The sequence below is a fragment of the Peromyscus maniculatus genome, chromosome 6 (assembly GCF_049852395.1).
Source record: "Peromyscus maniculatus bairdii isolate BWxNUB_F1_BW_parent chromosome 6, HU_Pman_BW_mat_3.1, whole genome shotgun sequence".
NCBI classification, from domain to species: Eukaryota; Metazoa; Chordata; class Mammalia; order Rodentia; family Cricetidae; genus Peromyscus; species Peromyscus maniculatus.
This window is the reverse complement of record NC_134857.1, coordinates 53976302-54001400: the sequence shown is the minus strand read 5'-3', so window position 1 is coordinate 54001400 and position 25099 is coordinate 53976302. Positions and strand designations below refer to the sequence as shown.

Here is a 25099-nt window from a genome sequence, read left to right as displayed (position 1 = left end):
TTGGTTTATAACAAAATATAAAATTATATGCAAGATCCTTGCTCGTTGTTTTTTATAAAAGGAAGTCCAAAGTTCAAGACCCTTATAACTGAGCCCAAAATTATTTTGTAATGATTATTAAGAGTGCAACAAGCATGTCAGCAAAGACAATACTAACTATTAAAGCATACTTCTGAACTGGTAGGAACAGAATCATAAGAAAATTCACATATTCTCATCTGAAATATACATGCTGTGGGCTATCATGAACACATTTTTAAAAAGAGAACCATAGCATCCATTTAAATCTTCAAGTCAGTTAAGAACATGCTGATCAAGATACTTTCAGTGTTCACATGTTGCTCTCATACAAAATCTTGCTTCCATTTGGGAAGTGTCAACTCCACAGTTCAGGTTGTAAAGAAACTTCAGAGAACAAAGTCAAAATGGGCACAAAGTAGAGTTTGGGGAATCCATGTCCATAGGAAAGCTTTGTACAAGCAATGCTGTATACATCTGAGTTTTCTAAAATGCAAATGGCATGGCAGAATGAATATGGTAATGATTAATTAGAAAAATGAATGTGAAAGACAACAAAGTGACCATGAGATAGTGGAGTGGTGAGACTTTTGGATCCACTGGTCAGGTTTGGGCTTCATGAAGCTGACAGAGGGTGGCAATTGGACAAGGAGCACGAAACAGCAGCTGGGTTCTAGCAGGCTCTGCCAGGTCAGTGGGAAAGATGTTAAGGTGAACAGGACCCCTGGGTAGCCTTGAATCTCCAGAATAGAGTCAGGCACAGCAATGCCACTATTATGTGGTTGGGATTAGTTAAACAGGAAGGATGATTTTGCTGTAATTTTAAAGGGAAAACTCAGTAAATTCTGTGACCCCTTAGCAAAATGTGTGAACAAACTTTATCACTGTGGTCCTCCTTGGTACAGACAGGCAGTTATTTCATATGTAGAGGATCTTTCGGTCTCAGGAGGAGTGTTGAACTTCAAAACTATAGTTTGCTAACTGGCCAGAAAACTTTGTTGCTTGTAGTTCTGGATCTGTAGATTGTTACTGTCCTTTCTGAAGTCCATGGCTATGAACAGGACAGAATCCATTAGTACATTTCAGACCTGTGCTTGAATGTGCTACGTACATCCTATTAGTCAAAGTATGCCATGTAGCTGAGCACAAATTCCAGTGTAGGCATGCTGTTAGAATTGAAATAAACCACCGATTATTTGACTAAGGTTTTGAGAACATGAAAAATTAGAATCATCAAAAAAATTAGTAGTTTGAAATTTGGTCATTTTTTTGCATATTGAAAGTGTATATTTAAGTGAGAAATGTGTACTTAAAAATACAATTTGATTAAAATACAACTGAGGATACAAACCCTGAATTATCCAGTCGTAAAGAGGGTATACTAGGGATGTATTCAATTTTTCATAGAGGAGCACAAATTCAAACAATTTGCTTTAAACACAATAATCAAATTGGTTCCATTTTAAATGTTTATTTACATTTTCTTTTCTCATTTTAATTTCCTTTGATATTGTACAGGAGCAGGATCCTGCATTTTTTGGACAAGACTCTCTTTTGGTAAAGACATCAAGGCACTACTTAACCATCCGCTACACCTTACTTCCTTTCCTCTACACTCTGTTCTATAAAGCCCATGTGAATGGAGAGACAGTTGCGAGACCATTTCTTCATGAGTGAGTATTGGTAATTATGAGTGAGAATTACGATTTCAGGGGTTAGAAAGCGGTCTCAGAGGGTTAGAATCTTGACTCTGCAAACAGGAGGAATAGAGTTCTAATCCCCAGTACTCATTCAAAAAGTTAGACATAGCTGCCTTTGATTGTAACTACAATATTAGGGGGCGCAGAGAGAGCTGGGTCCCAGGAACTCGCTGGTCTGCCACCACGCAGGCCAACCTAGTCAACTCCTGGTTCAGGAGGATGCCCTGATCCAGGCAATATGGTGAAGAACAAATAGAAGAAGACAAATTTCTTTGATCGCTACATGTGAAAATGGGCATGTGCGTTTGCAATTTCACATACATGCACCACACACACATATATTGCACACATGTGCAAACACTTACATGCCATACATATACACAACATGACACATCCACACACATACCAAAAAACATAACATACATGCACACCACTTACACACATTCATAAACACAGAGAAATAACAGTAAAAAGTATATTCAGAAATATAAGAAAACACTAGTGGAAAAAAATCAAGATGTAAATTGGATCTATGATTACTATTTTTTTCTACTTGTATAGAAACTTTTCTGAATATATATGTATATATATATAAAATGATTGTGATAAATATAAACAGGTTAAAAAATATAAAGCTACAAATGAGATAATTTAGCAGAACTTATAAAAGAAACTACATAAAAAAATACATCAGGGATGCCAGAAAGATTTAGCTTAAAAATTACTGAAAATGTAACAGTCATGTATTATAAAATCACCTAAATATAGTGTGGTATAATCATAAAAATGTACATTGTCTACATGTTTATATGATATGAACAAACAAGGTATTTCTTAGGGAATGACCTAACATTCCTTATAAATGCACATTACATTTTTGTTGAAAAATACTGAAAGTATATTATGAAGTAATTCTAGAAATTTTTGGACCTGCTTTACAAGAAAATAATAAACAAAAATGGTTTGTTAGCTATTAAAAGTAGCCATATATCTATGGTAGACTTCTTAGGGGTTTTGAGTATGGAACTGACTCATGCCTACCTTTCCTCTTTTCCTTTTACTCCCCTTCATTCCTCTTTGCCTGTATTCCTTATTGTATGTTGTATGAACTACTTTAGAATTATTGCTTAAGAATGACATAGTAAACAAATATTTAAAGTAATGATTCTCAGTTAAGAGCTGAAGAGATAAAGAAAATGAGATATTTTGCCTTGTGTGTTTTATAATATCTTAAATATTATCATTGTTCTTAGATTTTATGAAGACCCAAACAGCTGGATTGAGGACACCCAATTTCTATGGGGCCCTGCTCTACTTATCACTCCTGTTCTGAGACAGGTAGGCTTTACACATGTATTATATTTATTGCTTAAAGACAATTTTGCATAACAAAATTTGTTTACACTTATGATGACCCTGGATACCACTTACTTCTCAACGAACTATTTCAAGCTCACAAGCTCTCACTGAAATTTAAAATGCCAAAATATTTTAAAACTCACAAAATTATTTGATATGTGTAGATTACAAAATATATAATAAAATAACTTAGCAAGGGCGTCTGTATAGTCAGTTTTATATTGAAAAGTTTATATTTATTGCATTACCTCAAAGTTTATCGTAATGTTAAATAGCTTATACTTAGGGAGACATAAACATAGCAATTTTGCTAAGATGTGAGTAAAATAGTCATGTAAAACTGCTGACCTTAAGAATATGTAAAACAAAAAAGTGGACTGAGATTATGTGTCTTCTGTTTCTAAACTCTAGTGTCCATGTAGTTTATGTAGAAATGAACAATTTACATGACAATAATCATGTGGCTTATAGCAGCACAAGTGTGTACATGAATTATAATTGTCATCTACATAGTATCCCCTTTGCCACTACAGTGTGTATTTTACACATAAAACTAAGAATTCAGAACTACTGGAGTGTAAGAACAGAAAAGTATTTTTTCTCTTGAAAATAGAAAAATCTAAAATAATTCTTAGGAAGATTCTTTCTTCACTTGAGTTTCAAAAGTGTGCAAAATATTTTGTGTATATTTACTATATTTTGTATATTTACACCGATTTTCTTTATCTTAGGGAGCAGAATCTGTGAGTGCATACATTCCTGATGCTACCTGGTATGATTATGAAACAGTAAGTAACATACATGTATATAAGGCCACAAGTACTTTTCCACATAACAGTGCATCTGCATTTGTGTTTGGGAGTTCTGAGATTATTATAAGAAATATTTCTCAACTGGAGAACTGTGTAAAAATTGATGAACAATTATTTTCCATTACACAAAAGCCAGATTTTTAATATAAAGCCATATTTTTATTAAGATAATATATTTTTGTTCTTAAATGGAATTAAAAGAGTATATTAGAAAAAAATGGAAATTTATTTAATTCCTGTCTTCTAGTTTACATCTGCCTTCTTGCCAGAAGAATTGAGATAGGTTTATGTGTTTTTAAATTAAAAAAAATAAATCATTGAAAATGTTTTTTCAAAGCCAACTAGAAAAGCCCAAATAATAACATTCACAAATTCATATATACAATTCTTTTTTTTTTGGAAGTGGATGTTACTAAAGCATCTTCAGATTCAGATATATTATTTTTTAAAGTGACTATGTTTTGCATATTCATTTGGCTGAACAAAACGTTTGTTTGAAACAAATTTGAAAATTTGAAAAGACTTTCTAAAGGCCAGCAGACTTTATTTGGTGTGTGTCATTTTTCTGTTATTTACTTCTTTATTATTTTAATTATGTTTATGGAGCAACACGACAACCTAATGCAAGCATGCAACGTGTAACAAACAAATATGTGAACACTTGCCTCTCAAGCATTTTACATAATGCTTTGATTGAAACATTATAAATGTACATAAAAATATGAGTTCAGTGTAATGTTTCATTGCATTTGTCCATTCTACATTGGTCAAATCAGCTTAATATAATAATTGTGTACTGCCTCTAGCTCGCCCTTTAACAACTGTTGTTGCTCATTATAACTCGTGTTGTTTCATTATAACTCAAGTATAATGAAAAACATTGTAAAATGGTCCTTGGATGGCAGTTACACTACTCTGGTGTAGAAAAAGAGTACTCATTTATTACTTCATTAATCAAATGGTGTCTTGGTATCTCTTACAAAACTCCCTTCTATTTTCCCTTGTGTAAGGTAGCATAAAAGTTCCTCCAAAATCTACTGACAGATTTGGTTTACTATCAAATTATGTTACTTTGGAAAGTATACAAGGACAGTGGCAGGAATGTTTCAAAATGATATACTCTTATGTTTAAGGTTGTACTATTCTGAGAGTAATATATCAAATCAAACTCCACATCCATTAGCTGAAGAATGTACAAAGAAAATGTAGTTTACATGCAACATACTATTACTCACACGTAAAAATAGTGAAATCCTGTCTACTGCCAAACAATGGGTCAGGACTAGAGGATGTTCTATTGAATGACAGAGCCACACTAAAGACAAATACCATGCATTCTCTATAAAATATAGACATATGTCTGAATGAAGAATCATTAGTTATTAGAAGCATGATAACTAAAAAAATAGTACAAAATGTGGGTGTAATTGTTAATTATCGTAGAAAGGAAATATTTCTCTCTATCCTATTTTATATTTTAGAAGAAAATGAACTTATTTTTATAAGCATTGAAAACCGAATGAAAATTATTTTCTCCCCATGATTATAAACAAATACATGGTTAAGTAGACAAAATGTATAACTTACAAACATTATGAAGCAAGTTTAAACATGCATTAACAATAAAAGCAATTTTTATTCTTTAACTATAGGGTGAAAAAAAGCCATGGAGAAAACAAAGGATTGATATGTACCTTCCAGCAGATAAGATAGGATTACATCTTAGAGGAGGCTATATCATCCCAATCCAGGAACCCAATGTAACCACAACAGCAAGGTAAAATGAAGGGCCATTGCATAGTCATATAGGTTCCTTATGCTTTATTTGTTGTATGTAGTATGTCTGGTATCCTAGACTACAAACTTCATGCATGTCCGGAATCACATTTTTATAAATTTATAACTCAAGTATAACACTGCCTGGCCTCTATTTTCTGCAAATATTTATTGAGGAAACATGAGTGAGTACATCAGTTTATGTAAACCTTTTAATACTTTGGTTTTCTGGAATTTATTATGTTTACAAGTGTTTCATGAAAGTTTTCTCAAAGATCAGTCATCACCCAGATCTTCCTGAACAACAGAATCAAACTTTGGCTAATGTGTGTAACATATTCTGTGTAGAACAGTTGCTAGGACCCTATAGCATCAGCAGCGTTATCTTATGGTGATACAGCAAGAAGATATGTAGTAATTGACCTCATGATTCATTTTCATTCTAACTGACCTCACTTTTGAAATTATTGTACATTTCAATGTTTTAATTTTAAAGTTTAAAAATAACACTATTTTAGTTAGGGTTACTGTTACTATGATGAAAAATCATGACCAAAAACAAGTTGAAGAGGAATGGGTTTATTTGGATCACACTTACACATTATAGTTCATCACTGAAGGAACTCAGGACAGGAACTCAAGCAGGGATGGAACCTGGAGGCAGGAGCTAATACATAGGGCATGAAGGGGAGCTGCTTATTGGTTTGCTCTCCATGGCTTTGCTTAGTTTGCTTTCTCACAGAGCTCAGGACCACCAGGCCAGGGACAGCACCATGCATAATAACTAGGCCTTCTCACATAAATAACGAATTAAGAAAATGCTCTACAGTCTTGCCTACAGCAGGATCATATGGAGGCATTTTCTCAATTGGGGCTCCTTCCTTTCAGATGACTCTAGCCTGTGTCAAGTTGACATAAGCTTATCCAGTACAGCCACATTTTCATTTGTGTAGGATAATTAACACATTTCAATTTAAGGTTATATTGGTTGAAATGAACATTCTTATTTACTTTAAAATTTTACACACACACACACACACACACACACACACACACACACATATATATATATATATATATATATATATACATGCTTGCTTGTCTGTATGTGTACAAAATGTGTGTGGTGCACACAGAGACCTGAAGAGGTTGTAGTTTTCCTGATAACGAAATTACAGACAGTTGTGATTCCCCTGGATGGTGTTACAGGTGACCAAGCAGAGGTCCTCATAAATAGCACGAGTGTTTTTAACACTGAGCAATGTCTCCAGCACCCTAAATTAAACATTCTTCAAACACATTTAATTTTTTTGTTTCAATTGAAATGTTACATTGTTTAAATTTTGCAGATGTCATATCCTTCAACAATTAAATATCATCATACTTATACATTTATTATGTTTTTGTTTGTTTACATGTATGTTAATTATCTTTTAACTCATAATAGTACATTTATATTGAAATTATGAATGCAAAAATATATAGATATCAGTGTTCATTTGTTAATGCACAACTAAAACTTCTTAAATGTAAATGTATTTGTTATAAGTTATAATTTGATTGCAAATTTATTTTAATTCTATACAAACCTCATTTTCCATGGTAGCCGTAAGAATCCTCTAGGCCTTATTGTTGCATTAGACGAAAATCACACAGCAAAAGGAGACTTCTTCTGGGATGACGGTGAAACTAAAAGTAAGTCTCAACACCCTCTGTTCTGATGACTTAGTAACTTAGCTTTATTAAAAGAGATTGCATTCATAATGATATTTTTATGTTTCTTTATGCAATTTGACATCACTATTTGACTTGTTTATATGATTAACATATCAGCTTCGTGAACTGATGCATTGTAGAACCTCTTTGACAAATGTATGTGATTTTTATGTTACATTCATACTTTTAATTTAATATAACTTGTCATATTTTCAATGTAGGAATTGCATCATGTTTTTGAGTATTTTGGATAATTAATTGTAATTTTTAAACATGCAATGTTATTAATGAAAATAAAAATGAAACCAATAATTTCAGATATAGTTAATGTCGGTGTCAAATTATTTAATGTAAAAAAATTTTCCTTTCTATTATTTAGAATGCTTAATTTATATTTTGAGAATTTAGTACAAACAGAAATAAACTAAATAATTAATAAAACAACCACAAGCCATTTTATTATATAATGTTAATCATATCTATTAATTTCATGTTTTTATATTTAATTGATCCTTTAAAATTTTACTGAAATTATTTTAATTTATTTATTTTAATATGTGACACTTAGATAATAACCATTTTATGTGTGTCTACAAATATTATCATATAGTTTCCAATTGAACTCATTACTTTTCAAATCTCATTAAATTTTACTTTCTTCAGTTTCCTTCAAATTTGGCTAGTACTAATTTTCAGTTTCCTTATAATAAAACCTTGGGAATGTTTAGTATATGTGTGATACAGACATCATTGTTTTCTTACATTTCCCTCGTTAAATGTCAGTTTACTTACAGGTTAAATTAGTTTTTAGTGTCTCTCTACATTCATTCCCTTTTCCAGAATAATGAAAAATAATAAATATAGAAATGTGAAATAGAATAGTTCTATATCATGTCTTCATAAAAAATCATGTAATTTCATAGCAAAAATGTAAGATGCAAATATGACTTGAAATAGTAATTTATAACAACATATCATTCTTTATAACCTTTCCTGTTGTTTTAGTAGTGGAGACCGGGTCCTATATATCTCAGACTGGGTGACTTTCTCACTCTCCTTTCTCTACCTCTGCCTCTCCAACTGGGATTACCAGCTCCAGCCAATACATCTGAGGAGAATAAGATTTGTTTCTTCTGAATTTCTAGACTCTTTTATTACTCATGAAGAAAAAAAACTAAATTAGATAACATATTTCACAAGGAAATGAGATAACAAAAATTTAATATCTTATTATTATTTGAAATACATATACCCATATGTGATGTTAACTTAATTACTTAAAAATGGTATTATAACTGCATCATAATTGCAGCATGTCTCCTTTTTTTCTACCTCAATTTAGGGCTGACCATTTGATGCAGGATAACCAGGTTGAGCCTCTTCCCTGGGGAAGGCTTTCTCCCACTCTCAGCAATCATCAGTTGACTGTAGTTCATTGTGTAGGGTTGAGTTCTCAGGAGCATTCCCCGACATACATGATATTTTTAAACTGTGATCCCCACACATTGATTCCCTTCAGCCCACCTTGTAGCTGCTCAAGCAATTTCCTTCTAAACTTCTTGCCCTTTTTTCTTTTTAGTGTAAGTCTTAACCTGAGTCTAGTTACTAGAAATGTCAAAGTATTAGAACTGTCTACAGCACTTCATTATAATGATTTTAAAATAACTATTATATAAATGTAAAGTAAGAAAAGAAAATTTATTTCACTTTGATTGAATAACTATTTTTCAATTTCAGATACCATAGAAGATCGAATCTATATATTGTACAGCTTTTCAGTTTCCCGTGTAAGACATTATTTTGAAATATATATGTGTTTCTTAATGTCTATTTTATAATTTACTATAGGCTACTTCTGTGGAGTGCTTAAATTTCTCTCCAGTTTTCAATAAATTCAGTTAAAATAAATTGTTGAATTAATTGTTAAATCAAAATTATTAGATAATGAACAAACAAAACCTTTTTATTAACTTATTAGATTATATTTATAATGAAGCTATGCATTGATTATTTTTTCTTCCTTAAGTCTATTTTAACATAGCTTGGAAATAATTTCTATATATTCAATATGTTTTTGTATGTCAATCACAGTGATAATTCATATATATTTGGTGATAAAAATGAAAAGTATGTGCACATTTAATTTTTTAAATACCCAATGAATTTTTTTCACAGAAGTTATATTTCTTTATTCTTTCTAACAATTCTGAGTTATCAATATAAAGGCTAGAATAAGAGATATTACATATCATTGGCCTCATATGTGAAGTCGTCAATAATTCTAAAAATAAAGTTTTATGACATATACAAACAAAATCAATTATATGCACAGTGGTAACTGGTGGGATGGAAGGGTGGATGCCTCAACCATTTCCTTTTTTCATATTCTATCCATTAGTGGGGTTGATATCAAAGGACTTAACAGCTAACATTACATACCATTCTTCCTCAGAATGAACTGATTGCTACTTGCACACATTCAGCATATTCAGAAGGAAATGCTCTCTCATTCAAAACAATCAAAATCTTTGGGCTGACAGACACAGTCACAGAAGTCACAGTAGGAGAAACTGCTCAGCAGATGAACGCTCATTCTGGCTTCACTTTTGATGCGTCCAATAAGGTAAACTGGTTTCTTTAAAATGTCTGTTATGTTTTTTATGTTCTTTCATACTCAAGTTGGAGTTCTAGATATCAAGTCATATGCCTTTCCCCGCCCCCTTACGTCTCTGTTCTTCAAAAAATATTTCAAAATATTAAATAATTCTGAAAACCTACGGGGTTTGCTGTACATTGACATACTTTTAAATTTACCCCTCATCAAGTTAAAGAATTAATCATTCCTTTTTTCCATAGGTTCTCTCAATTACAGATCTCACCTTTAATCTTGGAAAAAACTTTATAGTTAGATGGAATCAAATTTTCTCAGACAATGAGAGATTCGGTTGTTATCCAGATGCAGGCATCGCGACGAAGGATGTGTGCGAACAGAGAGGCTGCTTATGGCAAGAGGTAATAGCAGTTTTCTTGTGGACAAATATATGATTTTCATGTAAGCACATTAGTGGGAAATTTACACATGCATATTAAATTCAACGGCATATAAATTACATTCATTTATGAATCGTTTGGTATTTGAAATTTGCATGTTTAAATATCGATCAAATTTTAAATGAATTCATTCTTTAAAGATGTAGCTTAGCAGATGACAGATGAAGTGAACCGATACATCACTTTTCATGTGGAATGGATGATAAACTTTTCCCTTATAAAATAGCATTTCGTTGTACTTCCTCTGTGCATTGACCACAGCTGACTGGCTAAATTGGCAAGGTATTTTGTCAGTAGTAGCAAGTACTTTCAAAACAAATTTTCAACCTATAAAAACTTGCATACATGTCACTCTGGGATGCTCTAGTTATTTTGGCCAGTCTGAGAACAATGATGGCTGTGCACAGCAGGTGTTTCTATCTATCAGTGCTATAGGACAGAGGGATCGATGGGAAACATTCTCACCTGCGATGCTTATTATTCAGTTCTCGGCCTTACATCTCTGAGTTTTGAGAGCAGGAAGCATTTATTTATAAGACCGAGTAATTAAATTTTCTTTCTATAGGACTAAAGCTACAACACATCATCCATCAACTTCCCAGGGGGTTCCTACTTATGTGAAATAAGTCATAATTTCTGCTTCCAGGAAAATGCCCCCTTTCCTTTCTGTTTATAAAGAAGTGCATAGTATTTAGCATTAGGAATAATTAAGCAGATGAAAAGTAAAAAAACAAAAACAATTGCTTCTTTGTAACAACAACTCTGGAAGGGAGGAACAATTCTGAAGTCAATGCGAAGAATGTTAAGTGGTATTTGGTACTCATTTAGCATGAATCTTATTGTTTAAATGCAGTTACAATCCTAAAGATAAATAAGAACATTTTTTTCCTCAAACACAGATAACTTCTAAACATCAAAAAGTGTTAAAATGCACTTTCACAGAGTCAGTAACACTTGAGAAAGAAATATCAACTGGTAAGATGAAAAGAGTGGCTATTCACCAGCCACGTTTCACAAATAGTAAAAAATAAAATAAAATAAAATAAAAAGGCCAAGGTGTGTGAAACAGAATTAGTGATGGAATAACATCAAGAATTGTGTCATAAAAACATGAAAACAAATAATTTAGATCAATCGGATAGTCCTTTTTTAGAATAATGAGTCTTAGCCTGAGGGAGGTTGCTGTTAAGATACACAAATGTCGAATCTGAACTTCTATTTTAGTGTTGCCATCTTTGTTGCCGTGTTGAAAAGACTGTTAGAGAGCCAATCAATTAATTTGGTGTGGTCATATTTATATCAATGAATGATTAGTCTCATACATATTTAATAAAAAAGCCAAGAATTTTTGTTTTCTCATTAGAGTGGAGAAAAAAGAAGAACAACTGTTGACTTCAGTTTGTTGGTTTGAAAAATTAGAAAAACAAGAAATGTGTTAGGAGAGATAGAGAAATCTTTGTGGTTGAGGAGCAGGCTTGGAGGAGAAGCTTCTGTCTTAGATATATTGAGGTCAATATTCCTAATAGAAGTTCAAGTACATCTGTCAAGTAACAACACACATTTAAACGCCTTAAAGGATACTTCCTCATCACATGTCAGCATATGTGAAGTATTCAAAGCCATGTCATGGGATGAGATGACCAAGGGAGTGAACATGAACAGAAAAGGGAAGATCAGGTCAAAGGCTAAACCCCGAATCCTCATGGTTCTCCATCAGGAAAACAAAAAGTAGCAAAGGTATTAATATAGAAAATTTGTGGGCTCTTGGTAAGGAATTTAAAATGCATCTTAAGCCAGATAAAATGATCTATCATTCAAATTACAGTTATAAATCTATGAGAAGAAGCCTTAAAATTGACATCTGGATTTGGTAGGATGAAAGTCATTAATATTATTGGCAAGTAAAATGTTGAATGGGTTTTATGGCTGCTTTAACTTAGTTAAACTAAAATGAAGTAAAAAATTGGAAATTTTAAGGTAGTAAATTTGATAAAATTTTCGTTTTTTTTTTTCCTGTAAAGAAAAAAGAAAACATGGAGCTATGGGGGAAAGGTTTGTGAGGTGACAGTGTTTTTACTTTCTTTTTTAAAATTTATTTATTTATTTTTAAGACAATTTCTCTTCATTTTACATAACAACCACAGGGGTCCCTCTATTCCCTCTTCCCGCCCCCAGCCTTCCCTGCCAACCCATCCCCCATTCTCATCTCCTCCAAGGCAAGACTCCCTGGCTGGAGAGATGGCTCAGCCATTAAAGGCTAGGCTCACAACCAAAATATAAGATCATTTTTACTTTCAAAATGGGTTAAGTACAATCAGCCAATATTATTAAGGATAACCTATATGAATGGAATATAAACCATACAGGAGAAACTGGAGCTGAGTTAGAAATGTCTTCAATCAGAGGAGCACTGGATACACAACTAAAATGTTTCTTATTTGATATAAACCAGACAGTACATACCATGTACTGGGAAGTGACATGGTAGGTAGTTGTGATATTCTGCTCTGTGTTGTTTTCTGATTGCTCTCCTTTCCACACTCAAATAATAAGGAAAGCCGTGAAGTCATAATGTAAATAAAATCTGTGTTGGTCAGCAGTGAAGAACAAATGCTTTTGCACAGGTTTGGTGGTAGTGGTTGAACAGTGGAGAAATCAACTAGGGTTGTAGCATTAGTACCCACTAGTTCTGTTGTGATTTTAGGAAAAGTGAGTGATAAGCATGGTGCTGTATTACCCTACTCATACACATCTGCACTGTTAAGGCATAATGCAAATTGTTTTTTCCAGGACTATGAATATATATCGAAAATATAAAATGAGACCGATAACAAGGGTGTATGGATTAATGTCAATTAAAAACGAGGGAATTTAGTGATGGAGAAATATGTCGGCTTGATAAGGAAGGAGTCAAAGATAAAAAGTGAAAAACAAGACAGCATTGGATGGTGTGGTTAACCCAGCTACATTCAGACTGTGCATAAGTTATGATGTTTATTCTGATAAGAAAGCAAATATAAAATTTTTCTTTACAAGACAGTACCGAAATGAATCACTGATATTATCAGGAAGCATAGATCTTTCCTAGAACTTGAGGTCCATTAGAGATTGCTCCAAGTCCACCAAGTGGTCAGCAGTCTTTGCATTTCTACTTAATCTGACATTAATTTTTCTGAGCCCCAAATGTCCAAATTGATCTGATGTCATTTGAAAACATCATGTCTATAAACTACACAGAATTACTACTTTCAAAGTCACAGCAACTTATTTAATTCTCTAACATAGAGATTTATTGCCACATGGTAAATTTGTTTTAAAACAAACTTTTTTTAAATCATGTATTTTAAGTTTCGGCATTTAGAAATTTCTTGGAAAACTCACATTACTTATTTTTCTGTTGAGTACTTATCATGTAGGTACTTAAGCTGTTTTTATTAATTATTTTGTTCAGTTTATTATTTTTTTAGTTTTATATGGATGGCCATTTTGCATGTACATATGTCTAAACCACATGTGTTCAGTACATGTGAAGGTCAAAACAGGATGTCCCGTGGCATAGGACTGAAATTTCAAAAGGTTGTAAGCCACCATGTTGGTACTGGGAATCAAACCCAGGCCTTCCAAAAGAGAAGTTAGGACTTTTAACTGGTTAGCCATCTCTCCACATCTCCCTAAATTACTAATACTAGAATATACACACTCTAAAAGAATGTCAATTCTAATGGGAATGATGAACAAGAAGGTGATAGTGAAATTTAGGAAAATAACTCTCATAGAGTCACGTAAAGTTGACCATTGTGTAAACTGAATTTCAAATGAGAACCACAGTATTCATATTTTACAAGGATTGCTTTAAACTGATACTTTAAGCACCTAAAATCTGAGTAGCTAAAGCAAAACAGAATTTATTTTTTTTGGTAAATAGAAATCGAAGTTTGGTTTGTCAATATTTTAATACGATCAATGTGTCAGATTCTTCTACATGGTTTTGTCTTCAAAATTTATCATAGCTATTGAAATTATATTGCAAACTACCCAATACAAGAAAGAAGGGAGGAAAAGACAATCTCGATGTAATTAGTTTGTATCAAATTCTTTTAAGGAGTTTTGAATGTTTCATACAATTTCTGAAAAATAGACTGAAATATGGAGAAATGTATTGCTTCTTGAGAAACTATAATCAATCAATAACTATGGAAGACTGTGAGAAAATGCTATAGTAAGCTATTTAATTCTCAGTGCTGTAGTTATCAATTTTCCTTCGGGTACTATCTACTACTGTGTCAAAGAGCAGATATAAAATATCTTAATTCGGAGTTCCTGTTTTAAATCCTGATAGGAATGCCATATGCAGCTTTCAACATAAGCCATAAAAGATACTGTGTTAGTATCAGTATAAGTGGAAGAGAAGAAACTACAATTTTGTATTTTACAGTCATTTTCAGAAAGAGAAAATAGCAGCATTGTGAGGCATAAAATTACATACAGGCAAAAATTAAAGTAATGTTTGTAAAAGCAATACAGTTTATATTATTTTGCATTGAAAAACAAATATTTGATCATTTGTCTCTAGTATTCTAACATTAGAGTCAATATGTAAATATGTGATATAATAATTTAGAACATATCTCAAATGAATAATAGATTTTTTTATTATGAGTTACACAAATTGTTACTAAGCTCAGATAACATCTTCCTGTTTGATTTTTTAAGTTCAAGTTTACAATGCTTACACTTTCTGATGTTGAACATGTATTGCTTTTAGGTTCATACACTATCCGGTGCACCTGAATGCTACTTTCCTACAGACCACAATCCCTATTCATTAACTTCAGTTCAATATTTGTCAACGGGTATAACAGCTGAACTCCAGTGGAATCCTGTAAACGCTAGAATAAACCTTCCATCTAATCCCATCTCCACTCTCCGTGTGGAAGTAAAGTATCACAAAAATGACATGCTACAGTTCAAGGTAAGTTTCAAATAAAGTATCTTAGGAGAAAAGGTTAAACGATTTCATATTCTACTGACTGCATTAGTTTCTGCATTTGCAATGTAGGTCTGTAAGGTAGATATGCAGAATCAGACAACAATTCTAAGTGCTCCCATTGGACATGTTATTTAAAACATGTGCTCTCTCAGCAGTAAGAATGAATACTCCTGTGTGGTTACTGTTTCTCTGCAATAGATTTACGATGCCCATCAGAAGAGATATGAAGTTCCAGTACCATTAAACATTCCAAACACTCCTACAAGCTCTTATGCAAATAGACTCTATGATGTTGAAATCAAGGAAAATCCATTCGGCATCCAGGTTCGAAGGAGAAGCAGTGGAAGGCTTATGTAAGTGATTAAGTTATTTGCTACAAAGGAGAAAATTTTTAGTTTAAAAGAGCAATATGATAACAGTTGGAGTTTTATTAAATATTTTCCCAATTTTCATATTTTTAAACAATATACTCATAGAATCATATAAAAACTCATTTAAAATTCCATTTACTTTATAGGAATGATTACTTTTGTTAGTAAGTATTAGATTCAGTATTATAATAATGTAAAGCAAATTCATGTTGAAATACATCGTGAGTGATAATAAGATAAACAATAAAGAGTGTGTTATGCAAATGTACTATTAAAACTGTTGAGAATATTTGTGAGATCTGGAACCTGATACATACTGAAAAAAACAAATTGAGCAAAATATGTATTGATATTATGGTGAATAAATGTATTTAAAAGATCATTTTCTTTATTTTCACCAATTGCACCAGATTAAAAGCATTTTCAGTTAAGCTCTGCAAGCCTTCTTTTAAATTATATCAGGATTCTGTCAGTTATTGGCAGTGTTGATGCAAATAAAGAACCCCTGACTGACCTGGTTTAATATGATTTTATTATAAAATTTTTTTAGCTTAAAAGATTAAGAAACAAAGTTATTCATGAAGCAGGCACTTGGGTACTCTTCTTATACAGTAATTTCAAAAATGATGCAAAAGCTTTGAGGGCGCCTCTGATTTTTCATAATACAAACACCTCTCCCTTGCTGGCCTTGATTACTTTTCATCCTCCTTTCTGTCTTCTCACAAAAGTAAAATGCCTTCCTTTAAAATACATTTCTTCCTATATTCCATGTATTATAAATGCAAAATACAATAAAAAATGGCTGACTGCAGTAGCCGGGAAGAACTTGAAGTTGAAGGATTTTTTTAAGTTAAAAAAACAAAGGCAATGATTACCCCCAAAGGACAGATCACATTTAATTTTAGGATATAAATTAAGGAAACAATATAATTTTTAAAAGTTTTATTTTTAAGACAACATTGAACTAAAGATGAATACATATACTATAGTCTCATCTTATATTTCCATTCAATGTTACATAAAACAGTTTACTTGTAAAATTATTAACTTAGTCAAGAAAAAATATATATTACAGTAATTACATATATTCATTTGAGGCCTTGAGGTAATTAGGACTATGAGAAACATTATGTCTTTTAAGATCACAAAGAAAGAATTGACATTATTATTTGCAATATGATTTTGTGTTTGCATACAGAAAAAGTATTTGTTTAAAGACAACAAAAATAACTACAGCTATTACTTTTTATTTTGCACATATTTAGAGTAATAGGCTTGTTTACTTTTATTTTCAGCTGGGATTCTCGCCTGCCTGGATTTGCCTTCAATGACCAATTCATTCAGATATCTACTCGTCTGCCATCACAATATGTATATGGTTTCGGGGAAGTAGAACATACAGCATTCAATAGAGATATGAACTGGCATACTTGGGGGATGTTCACAAGAGATCAACCTCCTGGTGTAGGTACCCATATGTGGCTGCCTTATGAGGAAGCTAAAATAATGATGGGGATCTAGTTCACTTCTTTGCATGCTGATAGCGCAAGACTGAAACAATGCAAAGAGTGCTAGAGATTCACAGAGATGATGCAGTTGTTTTCTAAAAAAGATAAACATTATCAGAAATCATTGAAAAAAGTAGAGAAAATACAATTTGTTGGGTATTTAAAAAAACATATTGAACAATTTCTTTTAATTTTACTTCATGTTTTTATCTTTTAATTTTTGGAAATGTATTTTTAATTTGGGTATCTTTTTTTGAATCCACCAAGTCCAATTAGTGGTTCCCATATACACATGGGCAGTGGATCATCTAGTGGAGCATGGGGAAGCCACTAGTAGCTGTCTGTAAAGAGTGATTCTCTCTTCCTAGTACTCATTAATGGTTGCTAACTCTCAGCTGAGGGTGAGACACTCTGGCTCTCCTCCCTAATCTGTATGGAGATCCATTGCAGACAAATGCAGGAACTATGAGTTTATGTGTACAGCAGTTATGTCCACAAGAAAGAATTTCACAGAATTCTCCATTACTGGCTCTTACATATTTTGTGCCTTGTCTTCTGAAATGTGACCTGAGCCTTGAAAGTTGATTTAGAGATATAGATGTCCTATTTGTGACTCAGTAGCCACAGTTGCTTAGTTTAATCATTTTGAACAGTGATACATTTTTTTTATGACTAAGAATGGTAGCAGCTCAAATCTTTGGAAATAAACATGACTCAAAAGCAATTTGACAGCATGCTCATTCAGAAAAGTAACATCAGTAGGTTCTCTGCTAGAGCCTATGGCTTCCCTAGTAATGGTTTTTGACTGTGTTTATAGTATTAGGCCTGAAACCCTCATCTGCCCTTGAGGGCAGATCTCAAGTCCAACAGGACAGCAGGTGGTTACTTCCATATACTATCTCACCACTATTGTCAAATTGTGAATCTTGCCAGGTGAGTCAATATTATAACATGTAGGCTCCAGCACTGGACAAGACCACTGATGTCTATCCGCAGAAACCTGCATAGCACCTTGCAGCATTTATGAAAGCTAACTAGTTTCTTAACCTTTCCAGTTACATTAAACAAAACATACTTATTCCGTATTCTTCAAAATAACTGCTTATAAATATTAAATTTCACTGTTCATGTTACATATAATAGTGATTTGATACTATCCCCCCCATACCCCCAGAGCTAAAATTATACATTTTATTAGGTCAAACTTCTGCTTATATTCATAACAAATATTTGTATGTGTTTTGATACTTTACAGTTCTGTTTTGAAAACAGAACAAATTTCCTTAATACTTAATTCAATGAACAATAAGTAATATTATTATCATAATTCTAAATATATCATTAATAAATGTTATATTTATTATATTAATAAATGTTTCAAACACTAGCTCACCTTTAGTTTTACTTGTAATTGCTGCTTAAATTATACATTTAGGAACAAACAAATTAATATTGCATTCATTTTTGTGGCAATATGCACAATCCATTGCTATCTTTACTGTATTGAAATTGTATCAGAATCTATTTGAAAGAAGGCTATATCAAAATTATTTCTGAAAACTCAATCCACATTTGAATAATTTACTAAAGTTCAAGTTTAGAGCCACAAATTACATGTTATGCATATGTAAGTTTGTATCCTTATAAACTCTTTCTTCTTGACAGGTTGATTACTTACACCACTATGATTTTTTCCAGGATGTTTTATTTTAGGGAAAATGTGAGACACCTAACTTCTTGAAAGAAACATAACTACTCGAACACCAGGGTTGTTTGCCAGTTATTGCTGCATATTTTCATATTCATTTGCATGCTCTAAGGAAGTATTAGTTCAAACAAAAGAAGTAATAACTTTAGACGAAGTACATTTGTTTCATTCAAGCAGTGTAACTTGGTAATCAGGAATACGTTAATTTCCAAGATCAATTGTAATGAACTTAAACAGTGTTGATGTAGTCTGTGCTTTAGTTTTACTAAATATACATTTTTTATATGTTTCAGTATAAACTTAATTCCTATGGATTCCATCCCTATTACATGGCTTTGGAAGATGAGGGCAATGCTCATGGAGTTCTGTTACTAAACAGCAATGGAATGGGTAAACCTATTATTTGTTAAATTTCTCACATTAAATGGGTAAATGCGATTCAATAGCAAATAGATGTCTTACATATAGATAAAAATTAAATCTTATTTTGAATTTTCAGATGTTACTTTCCAACCAACTCCTGCTCTAACATACCGCATAATTGGAGGGATCTTGGATTTTTACATGTTTTTGGGACCAACCCCAGAAGTTGCAACAAAGCAATACCATGAAGTATGATTAAATATTCATTTAAAAACTATAAAGTTTTATTTATAATTTAAAATACTTCTTTTATCTCACATATAATATTTTTTAAAGGTAATTGGCTATCCAGTCATGCCACCGTACTGGGCTCTAGGATTTCAGCTATGTCGTTATGGATACAGAAATACTTCAGAGATTGAGCAACTGTACAACGATATGGTGGCTAAAAAGATCCCCTATGTATGTATACCAATAAACTAGATGCTGTAAGGACAGAAGGAAATGCTTCAACACTATATTCTTTAGGAGTAAGATTTGGAAATAACGCTCATATTTTGGTGGTATCTTTATAATTGGATGAGGGATTTTTATATATCTTTGTCAGATACATAAGCAAGGAGCTAAAATATTCCACCATTGCCTACTTTCCCCCTTTAGTAAGACCCTGAGCTGTTCTAAGCAAACCTCTTCATGTTTTTTTTTCCTCTTATAAGTTGTGGCTTGCATATTCTGTGTTCTCTTTATGTTTGAGTAATCTATAGTATCACTGGTATTGTGACAAGTTGGAAGGAATTCGACATTCAACTGCCTGACTTGAGCCTTAAAATATGTAATTGGAGTACATAAAGCTATACAGCAGGCTTTACAGAATAAGTTTTTTCCACAATGCTTAGAAATCAGTTTGTTTTTATCAATAAAAAGAATTCTAGTACCACATAAACACTGCAGTATATAATTCCTCTATGTAAGTCCTCATTTTACATCATGAACCTCACTATATGACATTGACGTGGATTCTATATCAGAGTCTAATAGTGCTGCATTATTATCAGAAAATTATTTACATACATTGAAAATACAGAAGTATGCAAGCTGATATTTGAAACTGAGGTTTTCCAATATTATCCTAGTATGACAGCTACAGTTTTTCCAAAAACTAGAATAGTCAAGGGTAATGTTGATTAAGAGAAAATGGTTGGAAAATTAGTTTCTTAATACTAATTTGAAATTTTTATGGTAAAATTCAAATTTGATGGCTTAAGTAAATTCCAACTTTTTAAATATAAACCATACATCCTTTAAGGTATTTCAAAAATCTATTTGACTTATTTGAGATTTTTTTATAATAACTGATTGAATTATAAATAATTTCTCCTTTTTGTCACTGGTAAAATTATCTTAAATTATTTTGATGTGATTTATGGTTAAAATGAGTTCAAAAGTATTTCTTTGTGTATGCATTGGAATTTCAGTTTATAACTGACCATATTACCATAATTTCATAGCATTAAAAGTTTTTTTGTTTCTGTTTCCCATGGAAACCGATATTGCCATATTGCTGACTTAGAATGTTTACTTCTCAAATTAAATTGTTGAACTATTGGCCAAACCAATCACCTGTATAAAATTGTTTTTAGAGTACTTTCCATTCTTTATCACCTATTTTCTCTTCTTTGGCCCAGATTTTGCTATATAGGTGAAGCTAGACACAACCTCTATGATGCCGTTACCAAGTTGTCTCTATTATCTATTTTAGGATGTTCAGTATACGGACATTAATTACATGGAAAGGCAACTAGACTTCACAATTGGTGAACGATTCACGACTCTTCCTCAGTTTGTTGACCGAATAAGAAATGAAGGAATGAAATATATTATTATCTTGGTCAGTATTTATTTTTGCATGAATTATATTATTTATTTATATTTACTCTTCTAAAATGAATGTATGAAAGCTTTTCAAAATGAAAAGTATACCACTGGGCTTCAGAGCCTGGAGATGGCTCAGTAGTTAAGAGAATTTCCTCTTCTTAAGAAGACCTGAGTTTTGATCACGGTACCCATGTTGGATAGTTTTAAATTCTCCTCCTATCTATTGATTTTTCCCACCAACATTTTATTTTGTTTACTCATGCTCTTACCATCTACCTTAAACTAAGTTATGTGTGTAAAGAAGCATGTCAAGGGACAGTTATTAAAGGCAAGTTGTGCTCGAGTTACCACTCAAGTTACAAACTGGCTTTGATTTCCAAGAGTGATCGTAGATATTTTTGTCCCTGAGTAATTTTCAGGTGTTCTTTTGAAACAACAACAACCACAAAACATTCAATAAACTTGCTTGAGTTCCAGACAGATGTTTTTGAGCATTTCTTAGAATATAGCTGTGGCATTGATGTCTGGTCATTTTTCCAAATGGGAGCTGAAGGATACCAAGGTGCTAAAAGAGAAAGTGACACTGTCTCTGAATGGATACCCAACAAGCTTTAGATTGGCTCAATATGTATTTTTTTCATTTTGTTTTATTTTTATGTTTTAATTTTAGGATCCAGCAATATCAGGAAATGAAACAAAGCCTTACCCTGCCTTTGATCGAGGAATACATAAAGATGTCTTTGTCAAATGGCCTAACACAAATGATATCTGTTGGGCAAAGGTACCTAATATTTTAAATTTAATAATTTTGAAAATGTTAGGTATTTTATTTCATTAAATATTCTAAAAGCGTGTTTGGTATGATAGAAAAAATATAGATTTAATAACTAAGATATTATATGTAGTATCTGATCTAAGTATGAATTAATAGGCATAAATAAGGGATTCACACAAATCCTAAAATACATTTTTATCACTAAATGGTTTTTTATTAAACTTTTAGATATATTTTATGTTTAATAATAAAACTTCCAATAATGGAGTGGCTGCTCAGGATGCTCTGCTGTGACAAATGCTTAGTATGAGCAAAATGCTTTTGGGTCTTGCTGTTGTTTTGCTTTGAGAACTGAACTTATATGACGAAAGTGAGGAAGGAAACTCATTCACTGGATGTTACAAAGCAGTGATATGGAGATTCAGTGAATTATGGCACTATCAAGGATTAAGCAGGCAGAGGGAATTGAAAGATGGAAAACTCAGAATGACTTCTACAGTGATATGAGACATTCCTTGGTGTCTTAGGGACATGTCAAGACCCAGCAGGACAGTCCCAAGGGTGCAGAGTAAAGGGCTGTCAGTGTAAAGGGCTTTGGAACTCACTGCCAGTGGGAGGGAGGGAAGTCAGAGCTTAGCCAGACCAGGAACCTTTTTATGTGTAACTGTGTTTGTGATAGAGAGAGCTAAGTCAAAGTGCCTCTTTTTGCAGCCTCTGGGCTTCATGGCCTGTGATGGGTTGGTTGTTTCCTGGGAATTCTACAAATAACAACTTCCTGGAACCCTGGACCTGTTTTAGGTCCCTGGACTTGGAAGATTTCTTTCATATTTAAGAAAAATATTCCCAAACATCCAATAATAACATTCCAAATAGATTAATTTTACAAATTGCTATGATGGTGACATAATTTGCTATTTATGTTTTTTTTTTTTTTCTAATTTAATGATTTAGGGTTGTGGTTTTAACATTGTCACTGGATCAGAGTGTTGACATTAATTATGAAAATAATGGAGTTCAAGCACAGTCTAAACATTAGTTAATTATATTGCATCTGTGGCGGTTAAAGGGAAGGTAAATAAAGGAAATAGACTAATTTTTATCATTCTTTTTCTCTAAGTCTAAATATATTGTAAAGTGAAATGGAAAAGATATAACTATAAGGATTAGAGGGCCAGGGATCTCAAAGTTAGACTATGTCTCTAGTAACATATTCCTAATTTTTATAGCATTCATTCCTTATTCATTTTGAATTACTAATTCACTTATATTTTCTTATAGGTTTGGCCAGATTTACCTGGTATTGAAATAAATGAGAGCTTAACAGAAGATGAAGCTGTTAATGTAAGTTTTGTATTATTGGACTTTATAGCTAAAACACATTCAGAATTTGGGATTAAAGGTCATATTAGTGTATGATGGAATCTGAGTATTTTCCTTTAAATGGAGGAAGTTTACTTTAAAATATTTTCCATTTGATTAATTTTAATCACTTTTAATGAACTTTTCCAAAATATGAAATTTTAGGAATAATTAGATAAAGCAATTGTATGTTTTACATTGTTTTCATGTGACAATAATATCTAAGATTTTTATCTTAAGGCATAACATGAGATATACTTTACAATAATTTTAAATATCTTGCTATTGGATTGATGCTTTATTTTTCTTGTCTTGATTTTCTTATATCAGTTAGCATAATACTCATGAATTATCAGTGATGATAAAAGAAAAAGTATTATGCTTATCTCAAAGAAAATAGATTTTCAGACACAAAAGACAGAGATTTGCCTGGCTCTTCCTCTTCCAGAAGATATCATTTACCTAAAGCTCCAGCTAGGAGTTGGACTTTTTGCACACTTCCTCTCTCTGTGTTGGGAATTCACCTGGTTTGAACTTGCATAGATTTGGTGTATGCTGTCACATGCCTGTGATTCATATGTGAAACTGCTTTATTTTCTCCCAAAAGGTTTCTGTGTGCGTGCGTGCGTGCGTGCGTGCGTGCGTGCGTGCGTGTGTGCGTGTGTGTGTGTGTGTGTGAGAGAGAGAGAGGGGGGGGGGGGCGGGGGGGAATTTTCAAGAGGTTTTCACTGAGTTATGTAGGGCTGTTCTGGAATGAACTCTCTAGACCAAGCTGGCCTCAAACTCACAGAGGTCCACCTGTCTCTGCCTCCAGAGTTCTGGGATTAAAGGTATGTGTCACCACTGCCCTGCAGGCTGTTCTCATATCACTCACTTTCTCTTTGCATGTATATCCCTGTCCCATTGCCCCTGGATACTGGAGAGAAACATGTGTAACTAGAGTCTGAAAACAAAGTTCTGTTCACATATGCATGTTCTCTGAGGACTTTCTGAATATGAGCATGTACCTCCACTTTGTTTTGTTTAGGCTTCCAGAGCACATGTAGCATTTCCAGATTTCTTCAAGAATGCCACAGCAGAGTGGTGGGCAACCGAAATTTTTGACTTCTACCATGAAAAAATGAAATTTGATGGCTTGTGGATTGTAAGTGAGCTTTTAAGGTTTTATTTTATGTTTATTCTATAGAGGTTTTGTAAATCTAATAATGCCTGTATAACCCTGTGCAGGTTAGCTCACTCTTTCATTGCTCAGCATTGTTATACAAAAGAATGCTAAAAATAGACATTTAACAATTTAATATATATGTATGACTGTAACTTCTTGGGCCTCTCAATTTGTCCAACTATTCAAAACAGCCTATGTTTCTGGCTATGAAAATACATTAACCACTTATTTTATTTTTACCTAATGCAAAAATGACACACTCAAATACTAAAATTTAACCAAAGTAATGTCTTTTGAACAACTTTCATATCTTAATAAAAATATATTTGCATAGGTTTGAGATGGTATAAAAAGAATCAACTTTTCTATAAGTAAATATTTAATGCAGGAGAATGTACATGATGCTTGACTAGCTGTTTAGAATGGCATTGCTTGCTGTGATGCTTTGCATATGAATACTTGTGTTTAGTTCGATTTTAACTGAGGAACATGAAATGTAGGTACTGCTATGTGCATACATATAGGATAAAAATTTGCATATTTGATATTCAAA

The 25099-nt window shown here is 32.5% G+C and overlaps 1 protein-coding gene across 1 annotated transcript in view; it reads left to right on the top strand.

Moving 5' to 3' along the window:
* Si (sucrase-isomaltase) overlaps window positions 1-25099 on the top strand; it is a 72920-nt gene that overhangs the window by 27331 nt on the left and 20490 nt on the right. Inside the window, exons 17-34 of the mRNA XM_042279159.2 lie at window positions 1537-1691; window positions 2972-3056; window positions 3809-3865; window positions 5542-5666; window positions 7272-7360; window positions 9119-9168; window positions 9834-10004; window positions 10238-10393; window positions 15198-15404; window positions 15621-15775; window positions 17089-17257; window positions 19303-19399; window positions 19509-19621; window positions 19709-19834; window positions 21132-21260; window positions 21918-22028; window positions 23301-23363; window positions 24409-24525. Of these exons, the coding sequence (XP_042135093.1) occupies window positions 1537-1691; window positions 2972-3056; window positions 3809-3865; window positions 5542-5666; window positions 7272-7360; window positions 9119-9168; window positions 9834-10004; window positions 10238-10393; window positions 15198-15404; window positions 15621-15775; window positions 17089-17257; window positions 19303-19399; window positions 19509-19621; window positions 19709-19834; window positions 21132-21260; window positions 21918-22028; window positions 23301-23363; window positions 24409-24525 (2175 nt within the window). The remainder of the gene's footprint in view (window positions 1-1536; window positions 1692-2971; window positions 3057-3808; window positions 3866-5541; window positions 5667-7271; window positions 7361-9118; window positions 9169-9833; window positions 10005-10237; window positions 10394-15197; window positions 15405-15620; window positions 15776-17088; window positions 17258-19302; window positions 19400-19508; window positions 19622-19708; window positions 19835-21131; window positions 21261-21917; window positions 22029-23300; window positions 23364-24408; window positions 24526-25099) is intronic.